This window comes from Pseudophryne corroboree, chromosome 7, assembly GCF_028390025.1.
Source record: "Pseudophryne corroboree isolate aPseCor3 chromosome 7, aPseCor3.hap2, whole genome shotgun sequence".
In the NCBI taxonomy this organism is placed as follows: domain Eukaryota; kingdom Metazoa; phylum Chordata; class Amphibia; order Anura; family Myobatrachidae; genus Pseudophryne; species Pseudophryne corroboree.
In genome coordinates, this window is record NC_086450.1 from 252128893 (window position 1) to 252154017 (window position 25125).

At 46.8% G+C, this 25125-nt stretch overlaps 1 protein-coding gene across 4 annotated transcripts in view; it reads right to left on the reverse strand.

Annotated features, from left to right (window-relative positions):
• Positions 1–25125, reverse strand: part of TNRC18 (trinucleotide repeat containing 18) — a 1076633-nt gene that overhangs the window by 551365 nt on the left and 500143 nt on the right. For all 4 annotated transcript variants that reach the window (XM_063934091.1, XM_063934092.1, XM_063934093.1 and 1 more), the window contains one exon: positions 16493–16604. In XM_063934091.1, coding sequence (XP_063790161.1) covers positions 16493–16604 — 112 coding nt within the window. The remainder of the gene's footprint in view (positions 1–16492; positions 16605–25125) is intronic.

The window sequence follows — 25125 nt, forward strand, 5'->3', positions numbered from 1 at the left end:
CCTTGATTGAACCCAATCTTAAGCCAGCATCCACACCCGCCTGAAGAAAATGGAGAAAACGTCCTAACTGAAATTCTTACGTTGGAGCCTTCTTGGTTTCACACCAAGACACATATTTTCTCCAAATACGGTGGTAATGTCTAGACCACGGATTTTCTATGAGTAACTCCTGAAGATCTGGATACCAAGCCCTCCTTGGCCAGTCTGGGACAATGAGGATCGCTCGAACCATTGTTCTTCTTATGATCTTGAAACCAGAAAATATACACAGAAACCAATCAACGCTAAAGGGAAACCACATTCACCCTGTGCAAATAATGTACACCTCCACTTCACAAATTCTGTGAGTGCGTTACCACTTATTGAATTTATATGCTCACAATTGCTATAAATTTTTGTGTATTGGACCTTCTTATGATCTTGAGAATTTTTGGTATAAGAGGAAGTGGGGAGAACACGTACACCGACCGAAACACCCACTGGGCCACTAGTGCATCCACTGCTATTGCTTGTGCGTCTCTCGACCTGGAACAATATCTCTGAAGCTTCTTGCTGAGACGAGATGCTATCATGTCCACTTGAGGAATTCCCCAAAGACCTGTCACCTCTTGGAAGACTTCTGGGTGGAGGCCCCATTCTCCTGGGTGGAGGTCGTGTCTGCTGAGGAAGTCCGCTTCCCAATTGCCGACAGAGCTCTTGCATGTATTTCTGCCCAGAGGAGTATTTTTGTCACCTCTGCCATTGCCGCTCTGCTTTTTGTTCCATCCTGACGGTTTATGTACGCCACTGCTGTTACATTGTCTGACTGGATCTGTATGGGTTGATCTTGAAGAAGATGCACCGCTTGTAGAAGGCCGTTGTAAATGGCTCTCAACTCCAGAACGTTTATGTGAAGACAGGTTTCTTGACTTGACCATCTTCCTTGGAAGCTTTCCCCTTGTGTGACTGCTCCCCAGCCTCAGAGACTCGCATACGTGGTTACTAAGACCCAGTCCTGAATCCTGAACCTGCGTCCCTCTAGGAGGTGAGAACTGTGTAGCCACCGCAGGAGCGAAATTCTGGCTTTGGATGACAGGATTATCCTCTGATGCATGTGTAGATGGGATCCGGACCACTTGTTCAATAGGTCCCAATGGAAAACTCTGGCATGGAATCGGCCGAACTGTAGCGCCTCGTAGGATGCTACCATCTTTCCCAACAAACGTATGCATTGATGAATCGACACCTTTGTTGGTTTCAGAATCTGTTTGACCATCCTCTGGATCTCCAGAGCCTTTTCTACTGGAAGAAAAACCCTCTGTAGTTCTGTATCCAGTATCATTACCAGAAATGATAATCTTTTCGTCGGTTCCAATTGTGACTTTGGAAAATGTATGATTTAACCGTGCTGTTGAAGTACTGTCAGGGAGAGTGCAATGCTCTGCACCAACTTTTCTTTGGACCTCGCATTTTTCAGGAGATCGTCCAAGTAAGGAATTATGTTGACTCCTTGTTTGCGAAGGAGGACCATCTTCTCCGCCGTCACCTTGGTAAATACCCTCGGTGCCGTGGATAGCCCGAATGGTAAAGTTTGAAATTGGTAATGACAATCCTGCACTGCGAATCTCAGATAAGCTTGATGCGGAGGATAGATAGGAACATGTAAGTAGGCATCTTTTATGTCCACTGACACCATGAAATCCTTCTCCTCCAGACTGGAAATCACTGCCCTTAGAGATTCCATCTTGAATTTGAACCTTTTCAGGTAGAGATTCAGTGTTTTCAGGTTTAGAATCGGTCTGACCGAGCCGTCCGGCTTCGGTACTACAAAAAAGCTTGAATAAAACCCTTCTCCTTGTTGTGACAAGGGAACCAGGACAATCACTTGATCCTGAGATAATTTTGTATCGCTTCTGATACCACTTCTCTGTCTGGAACAGAAGCTGGTAAGGCTGATTTAAAAAATCGGCATGGGGGAATGTCTTGAAACTCCTACTTGTACCCCTGGGACAGTATTTGTAAAATCCAAGGGTCCAGGTCTGATTGAACCCAAAGCTGACTGAAGAGTTTCAGACGTGCCCCCACCTGAGCTGACTCCTGTGATCCAGGAGACGCCGTGGACTTTTTACCTTTTCCCCTTCCTTTACCTGCAAAGAAAGAGGAACCTTTTCCCTTTTTGTATTTATTAGGCCGAAAGGACTGCATCTGAGAGTGATGTGTCTTTTTTGCCGGCGCTGGAGCATTAGGCAGAAATGTTGACTTACCTGCGGTAGCCGCAGAAACTAAGGCATCCAGCCCATCTCCAAACAAGGCCTCGCCCTTATACGGGAGAGCCTCCATATTTCTTTTAGAATCTGCGTCTGCATTACATTGGCGAATCCACAACGCCCTACGTGCTGAAATTGCCATGGTAGTGGCTCTTGATCCCAAGAGACCAATATCTTTCATGGCTTCCAGCATGTACGCAGCAGCTTCCTTGATATGACCTAACGTTAGGAGTATCTCGTCTCTATCTATTGTGTCAAGGTCTGATGACCAGCTTTCTGACCACTTTTCTATAGCACTACTCACCCACGCAAAGGCAATGGTAGGCCTGAGTAGTGTCCCATTGGTTACATAATAGATTTCAACGTAGTCTCTAACTTGCGGTCTGCCGACTCCTTTAGTGTAGCCGTCCCAGGCGCAGGGAGAATAACCTTTTTTGTTAACCTTGACAGGGCACTGTCTAAAATGGGGGGTGATTCCCACTTTTTTCTGTCCTCAGCAAGAAAGGCGTAAGCTGCCTGAATTCTTTTGGGAATCTGGAATTTCTTTTCAGGTTTTGTCCAGACTCCTTCAAAGAGTCTGTTCAATTCATAAGAAGGAGAGAAGGTTACATCAGGTTTTTTCTCTTTATGAAAGTAAGCCTTCTCCTGTGGAAAAAGAGGGGGCTCTGTAACCTCTAACTGATAGCAACAATCATGTATTGAATGCTTTTTGCTAATTTTGGATCAATTCCCCTGGAATCACTAGTGTCGACACAGGAATCAGAGTCCGTGTCGGTATCATTCTGTACTACTTGTGCAAATGATCTTTTTTGTGAACCAGAGGGGTCCCCTATGGATGAAACGGCAAAATTATTAAAAATCACGTCCTCCACGGATTTTCTCCAGTTTTCTGCATGAGACTCAGATTTATCCAATCTCTTTCTAATATGATTCACACTATCACGTAATTCTTTCACCCATTCAGGCTCGTGGTGCGACGGCAGCGCCACCACATTACATCCCTGTGTCCCTAAAATGGCTTCCTCAGGGGAAGAGCTCCCTGCCTCAGACATGCTACACAGTGCAAAATAGCCCCACAGACACCCCGGGGATACTGGAGGCAGACCCACAGTAAAATCTGTCAGAGGGACACAGAAGGGAATTGCCAGTCCACAACTTAGCGCCAAAATAACAAATCCCTGTGTATCGTATTTTATACACCGAGACGTTTCAAGCGTTTATACAATGCCAATAATAGGTTTTAGCACCTAAACAATACACTCCCCCCCCCCTTTTTTTTGCACCCTGATACTTGTTCAGACGTGGATAGGAGGATCAGCGTGTCTTCCCTTGCTGCTGCTGGGAGGAAATGGCGCTGAGAAGTGTGCTGGCTGCCCGAGGAAGAAGCTCCGCCCCCTGTAATGGCGCGTTTCCCCTCAGGCTATACATTCTATATTTATACTGGCTGGGGTATAGGACAAATAGCATGCTACCTTTTGCCAGTGAGAGTAGAATTCATGCTGCTCAGGACGGTGTGCTGTGGGAGTGAGCGCATAGCCGCAGCCTTGTGTTCAGTACCCTTCAGGAGCTCATGGTGTCCTGTCAGCAGAAGCAGAGCCATGAAACTATATAGGAAGTTGGTTCCTACTTCTTCCCCCTAAGTCCCACGAATCAGGGAGACTGTTGCCAGCAATCTCCCTGTAATATAAAAAAACCTAAACAAAGTCTTTTAGTAGAACTCTGTAGAGCTCCACTAGAGTGCGACCAGTCTGCCTGGACACATTTTCTAAACTGAGGTCTGGAGGAGGGGCAAAGAGGGAGGAGCCAGTTCACACTCTGATAAAGTCTTAAAGTGCCTATGGCTCCTGCGGAACCGTCTATACCCCATGGTACTGAAGTGGACCCCAGCATCCTCTAGGACGTATGAGAAATATTGTAATGGTTAGTATATGAATCTTCAAATGAATGGCCGTGGCATCATATACAAGTTGGTTGTTAAGAGTTTTTAATGCACCAACTATTTATGGTCTTGACTGTTTGGTTGAACTCAAGCAAATTTAATTCTCTTTAACTTAGCTGGCACCTGAAAGAGCAGCTGGTCAAGGTATTATGCTTAAGTCTAAGCTCTATTAAGTATAGTTTAGATGTAAGTGTCACTTTAACTTCAAAAGAATATGGTACAGGAAACTATTTTTTAGTCAGCTCCCTGAGATGGACAATCTTGAACTGGAGGCTTTGGTGATGGTCATGGCAGTTGGCGAAGGAGATGTTCCCAAAAAAGGCTGTCATTGGGAAGGTGAAGCAAGACTGGTATCTTCCACAGGCACGATAGCAGCTTTGTAAGAAGTGTTTGGTACAAATCAGTTCTGTAACAAATCAGTAAAGGAAATTCCTATGTGTATTTTATATTTTGCTGTCATAGTAGGGTGGTAAAAGGTTTATGTGCAGATAAGTCCGGGAACTTTGGTAGTGCGCTGTAAAACATGATATATTGTGTTTCCAGGCTTCTCACAGGATATCTTCCTTAGCAGTCTAATAATGTAGTCTTAAAATAATATCCCAGGGTTAGCAGAAATCCTGTGAGTGAAGTTGAATGTGCACACCGAGCCTTGTTCGGGAGTTGCAAGGGGTATATACTAAATAAGTCTTTTGACACAGAGCTGAATGAATGGAATTAAACTACATCTGGTATACCCCTAATGCACAAGTTATTATGTGTTGCTCTACTATTTTGGTCCTCTTGGGCTTATTGTAGCTCCTCAATATCTTTACAGAGCTTTTGGCAGCCAGCTACTATTGTTTGCTGGTAAGTGGCCATTCATCTGGACGGCCTTCCACTTGAGTCTGTTCTTTGCCCCACTTCACATCAGGACTAAAGCTGGGCATACACTATACAATTATGTTGCAGATCATCTGCCAGATCTGGCTAGTTGGAATGAAAATCTGGTAATGGATCAGAGCAAATGACAATCGACCATTTGCTCTCAAACACTGGAAAACGGACAAAAACTGTCATTCATACAAATTGGTTAAATCTGTGATTTAACCAATTTGTCTGATTGACAGGTTGTCAGTTGTCATTTGTCCACTGAGCAAATGGTTGATTGACATTTGCTCTCATCCATTACCAGATTTTTATTCCAAGCAGCCAGATCTGGCAGATGATCTGCCAGATGATTGTATTGTGTATGCCCATCTCAAGGAAAGCACTTGGACCACTTGTTTACCCTCCACTTGTGGATTAAATGATCACGTTACAACCCACATCACTCAAAATGTATTATGGTCGGGGTGTGTGGCCTAGCTACTGTGAGGAACAGACACACTTGCCTTGAGCTCCCCACTCCCAGAGGCTTAAACTGGTTAATTTTAACCAAAACCCCTCACAAAATACCCCAGTTTGTAGACCCCCACCTGCAGCACTCAGGGGGAAACTTAGACTGCGACCTCAGAATCGGGGAGCAACTGGAAAAAGCTCCTGCGGATTGAGGCCCAGTCGCACCCTCCAGCCTGGGGCCTCGATTTTGGTGTGGACCCGACGCGGCCTCCTACCGTTCCGCAGGCCACGGAATACCCTCCGGATGCAGGACCCCCTCCCACCCAATGGTGCTTAACTGCCTATTGCTGCCTCTAATAATAACACTCACCCAGTAGACGGCGCTGGGTGCTGCTCCGGCCGGGAGTGTTCCGTGCGGCGGCCATATTGGAAGAGGCAGACTCTCGGGACGGGCCCTGCACAGCAAGCTGCACCTAACGGACAGACCCGGTGAGACTCCACCCGACGGCTCCGGGCTCCGCTCACCGCCGGACGCGTCTGCCAAACCCGCCCGACCTCCGACCCTCGCCACAGCTCCTCCACACTCGGCGCACGGACCCGCCCGTCGGCCATCTTGGAGGTGGCGTCCGGCCGCGGCAAGCTCCACACCACCAACGCAACCCTCCACACACGCTGCGGAGGCCTTCCATGCCACCGGACCCCCCCCCAAAGGTACACAACCCCCCACAACTACCCACACTCACCCTGATCACATTTTAGCACTCCTAACACGAGTGCATTGCCCGGCGGCCATATTGGAGGTGGCAATCACTAATAGCAGGCACCACACCACCGTTTGTACTGCTCGGCCGGGCTCGGCCACCACTGGACACTCTTGCCTGAATTGCCAGGCTTCTACCGCACTCCACTAAACGGTCCCGCTTAGCGGCCATCTTAGAGGTGGCAGAGGCAGCAGCTCCACACCACCAGCACCGCCCACGCCGAATACTGTGGATCCTGGCTGGGGGACCCCGCTGGACATTCCTTGGGACCCTGTGCCTCTGCTATATTGGGAGCACACACACGGCCCTTGAGCCGCCGGCCGACATACCACCGTCTCGAAGCACAGCTCCTGAACCCCCCCCCCCCCCCGCTCCCTCTGGATGGTGCTGCTCATCCGCGCCCTCCATTCCATTCCTATCTTACAGAGCCCAGTTCCTCACTACATGCGCTTTTTCTAATTCGCCTGATGAAGATCTACCTCTAAATCATGGGGTGGCCTGACCTGAACGGGGGCTCAGCTGCACGCCGCTATTATTAACACCATCTACCTCTAATGCATCTACTTCAATGAGACCTTAACTGCCATTTTTTCACGGGAAGCCCCATAACACTCATTCCGTATTGCAGAACTTTCCATTTTCACTTTTATTTTTTCTCACGGAATGCCACAGAAGCGCCGAAAGGCCCCTGCTCCATCCAAACCCAGTATTATCAGGGCGTGGGAAAAAGCAGGTTCTCTCTCCCGAAACAATCACCTGGAGCTGAAAGCGCTCTGAACATGGCTGGTGCCTCTCGTACCGACCCCCCTTTGTCGGCTCAGGATGTGATCGCTATAGTCACTAAAACGATACAGTCAGAGATGAGATCGGCCCTAGCAGATTTTAAATCGGAATTGGAAGACCTAGGTTCCAGAACGGGCACTCTCGAACAGAAGGTAGATGAAATCTGCCAATACCAAAGCGTCATGGATCAAGAATTTACGGATCTACGGGCAGAGATGGAAACATATAAAGACCAGCTCGAAGATATTGAAAACCGAAATAGGCGGAATAACATCCGCGTACGCAACATACCGGAAACAATAACTGCCGACGCACTACCAGCCTACCTAAAGGACCTTTTTCTCCACATAAGCCCTGACATCTCAGTGGACCTTCTTCATTTAGACCGAGCCCATAGGGCCCTCCGTCCAAAACCGCCCTCGACCCAACCACCACGGGACGTTATCCTCCGCTTTCACTATTTTAAAGCGAAAGAGCAAATCATGACTGCTGTTAGAGGGCTCTCAACGGTCTCCCATTCTGGGTCTCAGCTTCAACTCTTTCAGGACCTAGCACCATCGACCCTAAAGAAAAGAAGAGATCTATTGAATGTCACCAAGACTTTGAGAACCCACTCTATTAAATACAAGTGGGGCTTCCCCTTCCAATTATTGGTCAACAGAAATGGCACGACCCACGCTGTCAAGACCCCAAATCAAGGATACGATTTACTGAAGTCGTTTGGTATTCTAGAAGATGTTCCAGAAATATGCCGACAACCTACTTCACCCTCTAGACCCGTGGCACCATCGAAGGAATGGACCCCGGCTTAACTACATTAATTACATTAGTCATACTAATATAGAAAACACCGCTCCACACTCTATTAATGTTGATTCTTCATATATTTCTTGATGCTCTTTAACAATAAGTTTGATAATTATTCTATAGACAATCCTGGCGCCCTTTTTCTTTCCTCTTCTCTTTATCTTCTTGCCTCAGGCATTAATATGTTAACATGTTGGCCCCTGTTCTCCCTTAGGCCACCCCGTTCTTTTTAGTTGTTAATTTGATATGTTCTCTAAGCTTCACGTTCAACGAATTTTGCTGTTTCTACACACCCTCACACTCAGATGGATGTGTCAGAACGACACTCCCTCTGTCTACAATGGACCTAGCTCCACTATAGGAGTAGGTCTCCTTCTCTCCCCCTCGTTCCTTAACACCTCTCTCACTATCTTTAACCCTCTCCATGTTCTCCCTCCCTGCCCTTCCCGCCGGTCGGGGTGTGAACCCCATCTGCTACTGTGCTCTTTCTCTTTTGACCCACCATGAAGTTGACAGTTTTAACTCTCAATGTAAACGGTCTTAACTCTCCAACCAAAAGGGCTATGGCCATTCAATACCTCCACAGGCGTAAATCTAGCATTGTAATGCTACAAGAGACACATCTCAAGACTCCCCATTCTTCCCTCACGACCAAACAATATCCCACGGCCTTTCACTCCTCCATGAACGCTAAACGACGAGGTACTGCGATTCTCATCCACCACAACACACCTATCACCATACATGACTCTATCTCCGACCCTTTGGGTCGTTTTCTTATCCTTAAGGGTACGTATAACAACGCCCCAATTATATTGGCCTCAGTTTATGCCCCTAATGACCAACAGGGATCCCTCTATGCCACATTCTTTAATCAACTTACCCAGATGCCCCGAGGACTTACCATTATAGGAGGGGATTTTAATACTAGCACGGACCCCAAACTAGATAGATCACGCTCCTCTAACACTCCCCCCAAACACGCCAAGACATCTAAGGCGCTCATGTCACAATTGGCCCTTCACGATCTATATGACGCATGGAGAGTACAATACCCCAATGCGAGAGGTTTCACACACTACTCTCCCCCCCATGACCTACACACTCGTATTGACTACTTTTTTGTAGACCGTGCCACATCTCAATCTCTTGTAGGCGCTCAGACCCTCCCTATACCTTGGTCAGATCACCTAGCAATCGAACTAGAAATTTCTTCTCATATAGGCCCCCGACCTACCCGCCACTGGCGACTGAATGAATCCCTCTTCTTGAAACAATCAAATGTTGAGACTATCACTACAGCTCTCACGGATTTTATTACCCTCAACACTACCCCTGATATCCCCACATCCATCCTGTGGGAAGCTCATAAGGCTACCCTCCGAGGCACCCTTATCAATTTGTCAGCTGCATCTAAGAAGTCAGAGATGTCACGCATACTAGAGCTAGAAAAGGCACTAACATCCCTGACAGATCTACACCACAATCATCCTAAAAGACGCACTTATCTAAAGATACTCGCTGTTAAGGGACAACTATCGCAAATCTTATCTAAAAAGGCAGCACAAACTCTTTTGTGGGTTCGACAAACTTTTTATGAAAAGTCAGATAAAGCAGACACCATCCTGGCTCGCAAGCTGAGAGCTAAACGCACCCGCAACCGTATTCTTAAGCTAAAATGCACAGACGGCACTATTACCCATGACCCTCAAGTTATGACCAAACAATTCCGCCAATTCTACGAATCACTCTACAATCTCTCACACAGCCCCTCTACCGTACCATCAGATATCACCTCTCTTACCCAATATTTGAATTCATGCTCTCTACCCACGCTATCCGTGGCACAGCTTCAAAGCCTTAATGCAACGATCACTGATGAAGAGATTAGATTAGCCATCAAATCGCTACGCCGCTCTGCAGCGCCAGGGCCTGATGGCTTCACCGCCCTATACTACAAAAAATTTGCAGAATCACTACTACCTATGCTTCGCCCCCTTTTCAACTAACTACTGGAGGGAGGCACACTCGATGACGCCACCACCAGGGCCAACATCATAATTATCCCGAAACCGCAGAGAGACCCACTAGAGATGGGCAATTATAGGCCTATCTCTCTTTTAAATGTTGATTTAAAACTTTTCGCTAAGATTCTTGCCATGCGTCTATCCCCTATATTGACGTCCTTGGTTCACCCAGACCAGGTGGGCTTTATTCCCAACAGGCAGGCTTCCGACAATACGAGGCGTCTGATCAACCTTATTCAAATAGCAACAACCCGCTCGCTGTCGACCCTGGTGGTGGCGCTCGACGCTGAGAAAGCCTTTGACAGGGTGGCTTGGCCATTCCTGACTCAAACCCTACACCATATGGGATTTCGAGGTGCTTTTCTCAATGGTATTAACTCCCTCTATCACAACCCTTCCGCTTCCGTGCTAGTAAATGGCCTCGCCTCCGAGCCCTTCCAAATAAAAAACGGCACCCGACAGGGCTGCCCCCTCTCTCCCTTGTTGTTTGCCCTTGTCATGGAACCTCTCGCAGCCAGAATAAGGCTTAATAGCAACATCACAGGTATAGGAGTAGGTCATTCGGACCACAAGATAGCAATGTATGCGGACGATGTAATATTGACACTGACCAACCCCACTGTCTCCCTCCCAACCTTATTTGCGGAGACCCACATTTATGGCTCACACTCAAATTATAACATCAACACAGATAAAACAGAATTCTTAGACATCAACATCCCAAACTCAGACTTAACACTACTTCAAATGAACTTCCCTTTCCGCTGGCAACCTGAGAAGCTTAAATACTTGGGAGTCTATCTAACAAAATCGTATCCCCGACTATACGCAGCCAACTTCCCAAGACTGCTTGCCTCTATCAAAACGGACCTATTAGCGTGGAATAAACAATATATTTCATGGTTTGGACGTACTGCGGCGGTCAAAATGAACGTTCTACCCCGCTTATTATATTTATGGCAGACGCTCCCAATCCACATCCCTACGTCAGTCCTTAAAAATCTGCAGCGCGACATTTCAAACTTTATATGGGCAACCAAAAAACCGAGAGTTAAGATGCGAATACTACACAAACATCAATCCACAGGAGGTATAGGCATACCTGATCTAATCAAATACTACCGAGCCACCCACCTAGCATCATGCATTCACTGGCATGCTCCGCCCAATCAGAAAGTATGGACACATATAGAAGCCCACACATTATCGGTATACTCCCCTTCCACTCTCTTATGGTGCCTGCGTACACAACGCCCACCAACCTCAACTATGCTCCCCACAATACGATTCACGCTATCCATATGGGACTACTGCACACGATTATACAAACTCCGCTCATTTCACCCCCTCCTGGTCCCCTTATGGAACAATCCTATCTTCACTCCTGGTATAGATCACTGTCATTTCCCACATTGGACTGCCCACAATATTTTGTTTCCCTTGGATTTAGCTCCCCTACATACCTTCCCGGACTTTGCTAATCTACAATCGCGCTTTAACCTCCCCCACAGAGTTTTTTACCAATTTTTACAAATCCGACATTTCCACCACTCGCTCCACCGTTCCTCCCCAGGCACTCCCCTCACACCCACCTCAGCTATCGAATCCCTATGTCGCTCACATCACTTATCTAGAGGTCTTATCTCGTCAATCTATCAGATTTTGCTATCACACAATCAACCTACTAAGGAATCCCACGAATTGGCATGGGAGAATGACACGGGGGAGGTTCTCACCCCCGAAGACTGGTCCCTAATTAAACTGGCCATATCAAAATGCTCAATTTCAGTGGGCATTAAAGAGAATGCTTATAAATTATATACCAGATGGTATTTGGTGCCGACCCGACTCCGTGCAATTTTCCCTGATGCCTCAGATCTTTGCTGGCGACAATGTGGCCAGAGAGGATCCTTATTACACGTTTGGTGGACGTGTCCTGTTATAAGTCAATACTGGAAGGAAATATACAAACTAATTAAAAATATCACTGACTTTGATATGCCCTCCTCACCCTTTTATTCTCTCTTAGCTAGACCGATCCCCAACCTTCCACGTCCCACGCTCAAACTAATCAACCACATACTTAACACAGCGAAGTGTCAGATCGCATCGCACTGGAAATCCACAACCCCCCCTCCCGTCCCTGCTACTATCAATGCCATATGGTCAACTTACAGACTGGAACGAATCTCCTCAGTCCTTCATGACACCCCGACTCAATTTATCCGCGTTTGGTCACTTTGGACCGATTACTACAACGCCGAACCTCCATTGTCAACCATCTAAAATCATCTGAATACACCTAGCATGATGCTACACCCCGACTGGCAAACCCCCCCCCCCCCCCCCACTACTTGTATCTTATGATTGCATCTCCGATTTTGTAATTCCTATCCCCAATCCTACCTTCCCCTACCCACTCTATCACCCTCTCTCTCCCCCTCTCTTTCTCTTATTCTCTTTATCTGCACCCTTACTACCTTCCTGTCTCTCCCCATGCATAATCACTAAAGTTCTATACTATTTTCTTTTTCCATCTTTCCTACAATCTACTACACATATTTTTTCTATCAGTTTTTTGACCAGTATATTCCTCTCCACATATATAAAATGTTAAATTCTATCTCAATGTTATAATGAGTTACACTCCTATTGATCTTCGATGATATATATCAGACCGCAGACGCTTGTTACAGTATAATGATGTTTGACTAAGATTTTGTAATAAGCCTGCTGTTTTTCCCTCACGAGTTGTAACCAAATTCTATTTCACCCAATAAAATATTCTTTCAAAAAAAAAAAAAAAAAAAAAAAAATGTATTATGGTCATAGTATATATGTACATAAGTGCTGCCAAAAAAGAGAAGGCTTGTTCGTGGATAACAGGGGGCCAATGAGGACAATGCAGTGCAAATCAGGAAGGCAGGACAGAGCCCACATATAAAGAAAGTCAAGATGAAATTGGGAAAGTTGAGAGGTATGCAAACCAGATTAGCAAAATTAATGCTGGTAACTGTCCCTAGTTTAAGGAATACAGTACATACACCTTTGATCTATGTAATAAAAGATGCTCACAAGAAAAAAAGTGTACTTATGTCCATACTGTATGTAGAGTGGAATGCATGTTGCATGGAAATGTAGGTAGGCTATAATGCAGTTACTACTCATATGTGTTAGTACTCAAGGCAGTTTAATTAAAGTGATAGGGGTATATGCAATTGCGGGCGAATTCCCGAAATTGGCGAAAAACTGGACTTTTTCGCCAAAAAAAAAAATTGTCAATGCAATTCAGTACTTTCCGTCAAAAAAACGGACTTTCAAAATTCGACTTTTTGAAATTCGACTTTTGTCAAATTCGACTTTTCTGCAATGATACAAGTGCTGCAATTCGACCAAAGTATATTCAATTGAAGTTTGGAAATTCGACAACAGTGCTTTTAGACAGTAAATTCGTCATTTTCAATCCGCCACACTTTGGTTTGTGAAACTAATAAAAAAAAATTAAAACATGTTTTTTTGGGTGTTTTTTTTATTGGTAATAGCATATCTATTTATATTAGAAGGGATTAGGTACTTGGTTTGTCTTTTTTGGAGGCACAAGTATTTTTTATATATTTTTAAAAATAATATATATATATTTTTTTTTAGATGGAATGGTAAAATCCCGGTAAAAAATGGCGTGGGGTCCCCCCTCCAAAGCATAACCAGCCTCGGGCTCTTCGAGCCGGTCCTGGTTCTAAAAATCCGGGGGGAAAAATGACAGGGGATCCCCCGTATTTTTAAAACCAGCACCGGGCTCTGCGCCTGGTGCTGGTGCAAAAAATACGGGGGACAAAAAGAGTAGGGGTCCCCCGTATTTTATACACCAGCATCGGGCTCCACTAGCTGGACAGATAATGCCACAGCCGGGGGTCACTTTTATACAGCGCCCTGCGGCCGTGGCATTAAATATCCAACTAGTCACCCCTGGCCGGGGTACCCTGGGGGAGTGGGGACCCCTTCAATCAAGGGGTCCCCCCCCCCAGCCATCCAAGGGTGAAGCCCGAGGCTGTCCCCCCCATCCAAGGGCTGCGGATGGGAGGCTGATAGCCTTGAGAAAATGTAAAGAATATTGGTTTTTCCTGTAGTACTACAAGTCCCAGCAAGCCTCCCCGCAAGCTGGTACTTGGAGAACCACAAGTACCAGCATGCGGGAGAAAAACGGGCCCGCTGGTACCTGTAGTACTACTGGAAAAAAAATACCCAAATAAAAACAGGAGACACACACCTTGAGAGTAAAACTTTATTACACACCTGCCGACACACACATACTTACCTATGTTGACACGCCGACTGCCACGTCTCCTGATCCGACGATCCGGGGTACCTGTGAATAAAATTATACTCACCTCAATCCAGTGTCGATATAAATCCACGTACTTGGCAAAAAAACAAACCGCATTTACCCGAACCACGGACTGAAAGGGGTCCCATGTTTACACATCAGACCCCTTTCCCCGAATGCCGGGACACCACGTGACTGCTGTCACCGAGGTCCCTTCAGCCAATCAGCGAGCGCAACGTCCTGGCACTCTGCTGATTGGCTGGACATCTGAGCTGTCAGACAGCGCCTCGCAAAGCCTCTCCATTATACTCAATGGTGGGAACTTTGCGTCAGCGGTGAGGTCACCCGCGGTCAGCGGCAGACCGCGGGTAACCCCACCGCTGACGGCAAAGTTCCCACCATTGAAAGTAATGGAGGGAGCTGTGCGATGCGCTGTCTGAGGTCACACGCGCACAGCCAATCAGGTGAGCGCCACGGAAGTAGCGCTTCCTGATTGGCTGAAGGGACCTCAGTGACAGGAGTCACATGGGGTCCCGGCACATTCGGGGAAAGGGGTCCCATGTGTCAACATGGGACCCCTTTCAGTCCGGCATGGTCGGGTATGCGTTTTCTTTTTTTACCAAGTACGTGGATTATCTCCCGGACACTGGATCAGGTGAGTCTAATTTTTTTCACAGGTACCCCGGATCGTCGGAGACTGTGGCAGTCGGCGGGTCAACATAGGTAAGTATGTTTGTGTCGGCAGTTGTGTAATAAAGTTTTACTATCAAGGTGTGTGTCTACTGTTTTTATTTGGATATTTTTTTCCAGTAGAACTACAGGTACCAGCGGGCCCGTTTTTCTCCCGCATGCTGGTACTTGTGGTTCTCCAAGTACCAGCTTGCAGGGGAGGCTTGCTGGGACTTGTAGTACTACAGGAAAAAACAATATTCTTTCACATTTCTCAAGGCTATCAGCCTCCCATCCGCAGCCCTTACATGGGGGGGGACAGCCTCGGGCTTCACCCCTGGCCCTTGGGTGGCTGGGGACCCCTTGATTGAAGGGGTGCCCACTCCCCCAGGGTACCCCGGCCAGGGGTGACTAGTTGGATATTTAATGCCACGGCCGCAGGGCACTGTATAAAAGTGACCCCCGGCTGTGGCATTATCTGTCCAGCTAGTGGAGCCCGATGCTGGTGTATAAAATACGGGGGACCCCTACTCTTTTTGTCCCCCGTATTTTTTGCACCAGCACCAGGCGCAGAGCCCGGTGCTGGTTTTAAAAATACGGGGGATCCCTGTCAATTTCCCCCCCGGATTTTTAGAACCAGGACCAGCTCGAAGAGCCCGAGGCTGGTTATGCTTTGGAGGGGGGACCCCACGCCATTTTTTTTCGGGTTTTTCCTGTTTTTTCCCGTTTTTAAAAAACCGGATCAAAATCCATCAAATCGGCCGTTTTTCGGCCGCGGGACTGTTGAATCCGTTTTTTATTGCATATGGTCAATTTCGGCACCCACTTGCCGAAATTAGCCTGTCGAATTGTGTTGAGTTGAAAAACGGACGATAATTTGCCGCGATTCGCCGCTAATTGCATATACCCCATAGTCTCATTTAGCTTGTATATAAAAACAATTCAATATATCTGTGGTTTGTCCCTTTAAAATTAAATGACAGCTTGACTTTCCTGTAATAGTCTATAGAGTGATGCTAATTAATTGGTCTAACAGTCAAGATGTTAATGGCTGATGTACTAGCAGCTGAAAGTGAATCAATAAACAGACACTCACAAGTGGTTTGTTCAGTGCTGCTTAAAGTCGTCATCATTGTTGCATATACAGGTTGAATCTCCCATATTCGAAAATCCAATTTCTGAAATACTCAGAAATCCAATTTTTATTTAGGGAGACAGATAGTTACACCTTCTTGATGGTTCAATAACACAAGCAAAGGAGTGTTAAGCAGAGGATACGCGAAAAAATCAATAAAGACATCTGAATGTTCTTTTTGCGCTTACGCACAGTATAACAATGTATATCTAATGCAGAAAAAACAGCCATACTGTACGTCCAATTTAAATGATCTTGTATCTGTAAATCATCTAGAATACCCATATCTGGCATTTAACTATTTCAAGCATTTGCTAAATGCACAGAATTTTTTTTTAGCATAAAAAACAGCAAATATAAACACAAGTAAAAAACATAAAAACACACTTGTGCAAATAATATTTTCTACTCTGTTACAATAATTTCTCACTGGACAATGACTTGCTCTTATTCGTCCTTATTAAAGAACAAAAGTTCACTTTACCTTCTCTGGAATTAATCCGTAAACGATGGATACTTTGCATCTGCTTGAATTCTGAACCTGAAAAATCCTTCAAATTTCTTGCATTCGGTTTTCCTCCACTATGGTCTGTGAACTTAAAAGAGGATTTATCGCTGGTTTGTTTTGTATTTGATAGGGCTGTATCCAGCCTTGTCATCAAAATGTCCTAAATACTAGGGCTAAATTTACTAAGATTCGTGTTTGGTCAAGAATTAACCCGCTGGGCATCAATGTGTTGTGTGTAAGTTTTTCTTGATTAAACACACAGAGTCACTAATATTCATATTTCACTGATTCGTGTTTCTCCATGGAATTGTGTTTAGTCGTGTTTATGGAGTGATATTCAGTATACCGGTTGTTGGGATCCCGGCGCACAGTATACCGGTGCCGGAATCCCGACAACCGGCATACCGACACCTTTTCTCCCTCTTGGGGGTCCACGACCCCCTGGAGGGAGAATAGATAGCGTGGCGCGCACAGTACGCCACCGTGCCCGCATGGGGCTCATTTGTGCTCGCCCCACTGTCGTCAAGCCGGCGGTCGGGATCCCAGCGCCGATATGCTGGCCGCCGGGGACCCGACCGCCGGCAACTCATACCACGCCCGTGTGCATGTACAGACGCATTGGGATGAATTCAATAGACCTGCCTGTGAAGCTGCATGTACTGCAGAAGTCTGCACAGATCAGTGCTTCTGTGTGTTAAAGTGTAATGAAATGGTAAAAAAATAAGATTTTAAACCTACCGGTAAATCTATTTCTCCTAGTCCGTAGAGGATGCTGGGGACTCCGTAAGGACCATGGGGGTATAGACGGGCTCCGCAGGAGATAGGGCACCTAAAAGAACTTTGACTATGGGTGTGCACTGGCTCCTCCCTCTATGCCCCTCCTCCAGACCTCAGTTAGAAAACTGTGCCCAGAGGAGATGGACACTACAAGGCAGGATTTGGAAATCCAAGGGCAAGATTCATACCAGCCCACACCAATCATACCATGTAACCTGGATCATACATAACCAGTTAACCGTATGAACAAAAAACAGCAACGGTCCAAGATCGATTCCAACTGTAACATAACCCTTATGTAATCAACAACTATATACAAGTCTTGCAGAGTTTCCGCACTGGGACGGGCGCCCAGCATCCTCTACGGACTAGGAGAAATAGATTTACCGGTAGGTTTAAAATCTTATTTTCTCTTACGTCCTAGAGGATGCTGGGGACTCCGTAAGGACCATGGGGTTTATACCAAAGCATCCAATCGGGCGGGAGAGTGCGTACGACTCTGCAGCACCGACTGAGCAAACGCTAGGTCCTCATCAGCCAGGGTACCAAACTTGTAGAATTTAGCAAAAGTGTTTGACCCCGACCAAGTCGCCGCTCGTAATGCCGAGACGCCTCGGGCAGCCGCCCAAGCAGAGCCCACCTTCCTAGTGGAATGGGCCTTAATCGAATTTGGTACCGGCAATCCAGCCGTAGAGTGAGCCTGCTGAATCGTATTACAGATCCAGCGAGCAATAGTCTGCTTCGAAGCAGGTGCGCCAATCTTATTGGCCGCATACAGGACAAACAGGGCCTCTGTTTTCCTAATTCTAGCCGTCCTGGCTACATAAATCTTTAAGGCCCTGACTACGTCCAGGGATCTGGAATCCTCCATGTCACTTGTAGCCACAAGCACCACAATAGGTTGATTCACATGGAATGAAGAAACCACCTTAGGCAAAAATTGCGGACATGTCCTCAATTCAGCTTGATCCACATGAGAAATCAAGTAGGGGCTTTTGTGTGACAAAGCCGCCAATTCTGATACTCGCCTTGCCGATGCCAAGGCCAACAACATGACCACCTTCCAAGTAAGAAATTTCAACTCAACCTTGTTAAGCGGTTCAAACCAGTGTGATTTTAGGAACTGCAACACCACGTTGAGGTCCCATGGTGCCACTGGAGGCACAAAAGGGGGCTGGATGTGCAGCACTCCCTTTACAAACGTCTGGACTTCTGGAAGAGAAGCCAATTCCTTCTGAAAGAAAATCGAGAGGGCCGAAATCTGCACCTTAACAGAGCCTAATTTCAGGCCCATATCCACTCTTGTTTGTAGGAAGTGGAGAAAACGACCCAGATGAAAATCATCCATAGGTGCATTCTTGGTCTCACACCAAGACACATACTTTCGCCAGATACGGTGATAATGCTTAACCGTCACCTCCTTCCTAGCCTTTATTACAGTAGGGATGACCTCTTCCGGAATTCCCTTTTTTTGCTAGGATTCGGCGTTCAACCGCCATGCCGTCAAACGTAACCGCGGTAAGTCTTGAAATACACAGGGCCCCTGTTGCAACAGGTCTTCCCTCAGCGGAAGAGGCCAGGGATCTCCTGTGAGCATCTCTTGTAGATCTGAGTACCAGGCCCTTCGAGGCCAGTCTGGGACAACGAGTATCGTCTGTACTCTTCTTCGTCTTATGATCCTCAACACTTTTGTGATGAGAGGAAGAGGAGGAAACACGTAGACCAATTTGAACACCCACGGTGTTATCAGAGCGTCTACTGCTACTGCCTGAGGGTCCCGAGACCTGGCACAATACCTCCGAAGTTTTTTGTTGAGGCGTGACGCCATCATGTCTATTTGAGGAGTTCCCCAAAGACGTATTATGTCTGCAAAGACTTCTTGATGAAGTCCCCACTCTCCTGGATGGAGATCGTGTATGCTGAGGAAGTCTGCTTCCCAGTTGTCCACTCCCGGAATGAAGACAGCCGACAGAGCGCTCACGTGATTTTCCGCCCAGCGAAGAATCCTGGTGGCTTCCGCCATCGCGACTCTGCTTCTTGTCCCGCCTTGGTGGTTCACATGAGCCACTGCTGTGACATTGTCTGACTGAATCAGAACCGGTAGGTTTCGAAGAAGACTCTCCGCTTGTCGAAGACCGTTGTATATGGCCCTGAGTTCCAACACATTGATGTGTAGACATGACTCCTGGTCTGACCAAAGTCCCTGAAAATTTCTTCCTTGTGTGACTGCTCCCTATCCTCGGAGGCTCGCGTCCGTGGTAACCAGGATCCAATCCTGAATTCCGAATCTGCGACCCTCCAGTAGGTGAGCACTTTGCAACCACCACAGGAGAGACACCCTGGCCCCTGGGGACAGAGTAATTTTTCGATGTAAGTGTAGATGGGACCTGGACCACTTGTCCAGAAGGTCCCATTGAAAAGTCCTTGCATGGAACCTTCCGAATGGAATGGCCTCGTAGGCCACCACCATCTTTCCCAGAACTCGAGTGCACTGGTGAACAGACACCCTTTTCGGTTTCAGCAGGTCTCTGACCATGTTCTGGATGTCCTGGGCTTTCTCCATTGGAAGGAAGACCTTCATTTGTTCCGTATCCAGTATCATACCTAGGAACGGTAGTCGAGTTGTCGGAATCAACTGTGACTTCGGTAGATTTAGAATCCAACCGTGTTGCTGGAGCACTTTCAGAAAGAGCGCCACACTGCTCAGCAATTTCTCCCTTGATCTCGCTTTTATCAGGAGATCGTCCAAGTATGGGATAATTGTGACTCCATGCTTGCGCAGGACCACCATCATATCCGCCATTATCTTGGTGAAAATCCTCGGGGCCGTGGAAAGTCCAAACGGCAACGTCTGAAATTGGTAATGACAATCCTGTACAGCGAATCTCAGGAATTCTTGATGGGGGGGATATATGGGGACATGAAGGTACGCATCCTTTATGTCCAGAGACACCATAAACTCCCCCTCCTCCATATTGGCTATTATCGCTCTGAGCGATTCCATTTTGAATTTGAATCTTTTTATGTACAGGTTTAGGGATTTCAGATTCAAGATAGGTCTGACCGAACCGTCCGGTTTCGGGACCACAAAGAGGGTCTTCCCTGCTGGTTCATGGGAACCCTGATTATCACTTGCTGTATACACAGCTTTTGAATTGCAGCTAACACTACATCCCGTTCCGACGTGGAAACTGGTAGGGCCGACTTGAAAAATCGGCGCGGGGGCACCTCTTCGAATTCCAGTTTGTAACCCTGGGAAACTATTTCTAACACCCAGGGATTCAGGTCTGAGCTGACCCAGACCTGGCTGAAAAGTCGAAGACGTGCGCCCACCGGTGCGGACTCCCTCAGGGGAGTCCCGGCGTCATGCTGTGGGTTTTGGAGTAGCCGGGGAGGACTTTTGTTCCTGGGCGCCTGCCGAAGCCGGTGCTCTTTTGCCTCTGCCCTTACCTCTGGCAAGGAAGGAGGATCCCCGACCTCTTCTGGACTTGTGCGACAGAAAGGACTGCATCTGATAGGGTGGCATTTTCTTTTGCTGTTGGGAAATATATGGTAAAAAAATTGATTTACCTGCTGTAGCTGTGGAAACCAGGTCCGTCAGCCCATCCCCAAACAATACATCACCCTTATAGGGTAGTACTTCCTTATGCTTTTTGGAATCCGCATCACCCGTCCATTGGCGAGTCCATAAGGATCGTCTCGCTGAGATCGACATGGCATTGGCCCTAGAAGCCAGCAATCCAATGTCTCTTTGAGCATCCCTCATAAATAAGACTGCGTCTTTTATATGGCCTAGAGTTAAGAATATAGTATCCTTATCCATATTTTCAAAATTATCTGTCAGCTCATCTGCCCAAGCTGCAACTGCGCTACACACCCATGCCGACGCAATCGTCGGTCGTAGTACAGCACCCGTATGAGAATAAATACACTTTAAGGTAGTTTCTTGCCTACGATCTGCAGGGTCCTTAAAGGCAGCTGTGTCAGGAGACGGTAGCGCCACCTTCTTGGACAAGCGCGTCAGTGCCTTGTCCACAGTGGGAGGTGATTCCCAAATCTCCCTGTCCTGTTTAGGGAAGGGGTATGCCATATAAATTCTTTTGGGGATCTGCGGCCTCTTCTCCGGAGTCTCTCAAGCTTTTATAAAGAATTCATTTAATTCATGAGATGTGGGAAAATTAATAATCTGTTTCTTTTCCTTAAACATGTATACCCTTGTGTCGGGGACCGAGGGTTCATCCTCAATATGCAAGACATCCCTAATAGCCACAATCATACACTGAATGGTCTTAGTCACCCTAGGGTGCAATTTTACTTTGTCATAGTCGACACTGGAATCAGAGTCCGTGTCGGTAGTAGTGTCTTGTGTTAAGGGACGTTTTTGAGACCCCGACGGGCCCTGTGAATCGGTCCAATCCGAGGATTGACCCCCTGATGTTCCCCTTAATTCAGCCTTATCAAGCCTTTCATGTAAAGATGTCACACTTGCATTTAACCTATGCCACATGCTCATCCAATCCTGAGTCGGCACCAGCGACGGGGACACACCACTCATTTGCTCCACCTCCTCCTTGGAGAAGCCTTCCGCTTCAGACATGTCGACACACTTACCGACACCCCCCACACACAGGGGGTTACCTATAAGGGGACAAAACCCCAACCAGGCCCTTAGGGGAGACAGAGAGAGAGAATGCCAGCACACACCCAGCGCCCAAACACTGGAATATATGACCAGATAGCGCTTTTATAGATTTATAATGTTAATCTCCACTCACTGCGTCGCCAATGTGCCCCCCTCCTCTTTTTTTCCAGCCTGTGAAGCTCAGCAGGGGAGAGAACAGGGAGCCAGCATTTTCTCATGCAGCCTCTGTGGAGAAAATGGCGCTGGTTAGTGCCGAGGATCAAGCCCCGCCCAACCGACGGCGGGCTTCGGTCCCCTCATGATATTGTAAGAAAATGGCGGGGGTCCGTGGATTTACTGTCCCACAGCCTAATCCAACATATTTATGCCCAAATAGAGGTTTATTGCTGCCCAGGGCGCCCCCCCCCCCCCCCCTGCGCCCTGCACCCTACAGTGCCTCTTGTGTGTGTGTGTCTGGGAGCAATGGCGCGCAGCTTACCGCTGCGCGCTTACCTCATGAAGATCTGATGTCGTCTGCCGCCTGAAGTCTTTTCCTCAATACTCACCTGGCTTCTATCTTCGGCATCTGTGAGGAGGACGGCAGCGTGGCTCCGGGACGAACCCCAGGTGAGACCTGTGTTCCGACTCCCTCTGGAGCTAATGGTGTCCAGTAGCCTAGAAGCAGTGCCCAACCTTACAAGCCAGCTCTGCTTCTCTCTACTCAGTCCCACGATGCAGGGAGCCTGTTGCCAACAGGACTCCCTGAAAATAAAAAACCTAACAAAATTCTTTAAAACAGCAAACTCTTGAGAGCTCTCTGCTTTGTACTCTTTCTCCTCTGGGCACAGAATCTAACTGAGGTCTGGAGGAGGGGCATAGAGGGAGGAGCCAGTGCACACCCATAGTCAAAGTTCTTTTAGGTGCCCTATCTCCTGCGGAGCCCGTCTATACCCCCATGGTCCTTACGGAGTCCCCAGCATCCTCTAGGACGTAAGAGAAATGTCTATTTTTTATAAGCATGAAACCCCATCACCCAAATTATAACAAGCCAGACCTATGAGCCGGTTCTGGTCCTGGAAAAGGGAAAAAAAACGGATGGAGGTCCAGCACCAGGCTCTACCAAATGGGACACACACAAACACATATCACAGAGTCCCCCTGCTAAAACATTAACCTACCCCCAACTAGTCAGCCCAGACTGGGGACCCACTCCCGAGTATACCCCAGACTCGCTTATTGGCTGCGAGAGGAGTGATTCTTAGCCAGTCATATTAGCCAATCATCTCTCATGTGCAGGAAACCATGTGGGAAATGTTATTCTCTGGGCAAGTGCTTGTGAGTCCGCTGCACTGGATGCTTACTGGAGAAGAAGATCCACCTGCTCCATGGAGTAGGGGTAAGTATACAGTGTGAGTGTGAAATAAAGGAATAACCATTATTTGGTGTGTGTGTGTGTGTTATGATTTTTTTACATTTTCTTTACAGTGGGACTACAGGTGTCAGCGGGCCCTTACTGCCAAGTAATGCTGGCACTTGTGGTTGTCAAAGTGCCAGCTTGCGGGGAAGGCTTGCTGTGAACTGTAGTTTCACTGTAACGGACACTTCTTTTATTTTTAACACTATGAACGCCACACCCATTGCCAACAGTGGTGAGAGCATAGGCCCGGACTTCAATTCAGGAGTATACTTGGGAGGATAGATCCCTTTTTTGAGGGGGTCCCCACTTTCTGAGGAAATCCCCTGTCTGGGCAGACTAGTTGGGGGCAGATTTTGGCAGGGGGATCCTGTGATGTATGTCTACCTGCTTTGTCATTACCTCTCCCCCCACGTTGAGCCCAGTGCTGGTTACTGGAAATACAGGGGACCAGTACACATTTTTTCCCCTCGTTTTTTCAGGCCCTGCTTATAGGTCCAGGGCTGTCATACTTTTGGGGGAGGACAACATGCATATTTTTCAAATTTTAAACTATTTCTTTACACTGCAACACACGGAGGCACTGCTTCTGTATAAAAGGATGCTCACATGCAGGTCTATTTGATTCTTCTATTTTGGTCAGCGTTTTCTCTGTGTTCTAATATGTATTTAAACATGATTCTTAGTAAATCCATGAGTTGTATTCCTGTCTATGGAAAGTAGCTGTGAAATGGTTTGATGGTTTATTAACTTCTATTTGTGTGATTTGATCATTTATTTGTGTTTGGATTGTTGTTTTTATGCCCCTTTTTGGCTTTAGTAAATATCGGAGTAGCAAAAATAGGCTAAACTGGCATGGTAATGCAATCTCGACTAAACATGATTCTTAGTAATTTACCGCCTAGACTTTCTTTTCTTTGCAAAATTACTTAAATCCTGACATGAGAAACAATTATATAATTTTGCCAAAATATATACATATTGTGGATATTCCAAAGAAATGTTAAAAGACCACTAAACACTAAGCAAAAGTCTTTTTATTCATACTGACTTGTCCCAAAACACACAAACCCTCTGCTCTCTCCATGAATGTACACAGACAAGTCCTGCTGTATAAGCGGGATCCGGTCTGAAGATCGACAGTGTCTAGGTCGACAATGTTTAGGTCGACCACTATAGGTCGACAGTCACTAGGTCGACATGGATGGAAGGTCGACAGGGTTTCTAGGTCGACATGTGCTAGGTCGACAGGTCTACAGGTTGACATGAGTTTTTCACATTTTTTTCTTTTTTTGAATTTTTTCATACTTAACGATCCACGTGGACTACGATTGGAACGGTAAAGTGTGCCGAGCGAAGCGAAGGCACCATGCCCGAAGCATGGCGAGCGAAGCGAGCCATGCGAGGGTACGCGGTGCACTAATTTGGGATCCCGGTCACTCTACGAAGAAAACGACACAAAAAATAAAAAAATAAAAAATCCTCATGTCGACCTTTAGACCTGTCGACCTAGCACATGTTGACCTAGAAACCCTGTCGACCTTCCATCCATGTCGACCTAGTGACTGTCGACCTATAGTGGTCGACCTAAACATTGTCGACCTAGACACTGTCGATTTGATGAACCACACCCGTATAAGCTGCATTTCCCCTTGCTAACAGCGGAGATAAGCAGTGAGGGAAAGATTAGAGGATCATAATATTTAAATTAAATAAGTTAACTTAGAAAAGGTAAGACATTAAAGTAAATTTGCTAAATCAATAAATTCACAAAAGACTTATACGGACTGCTAATAT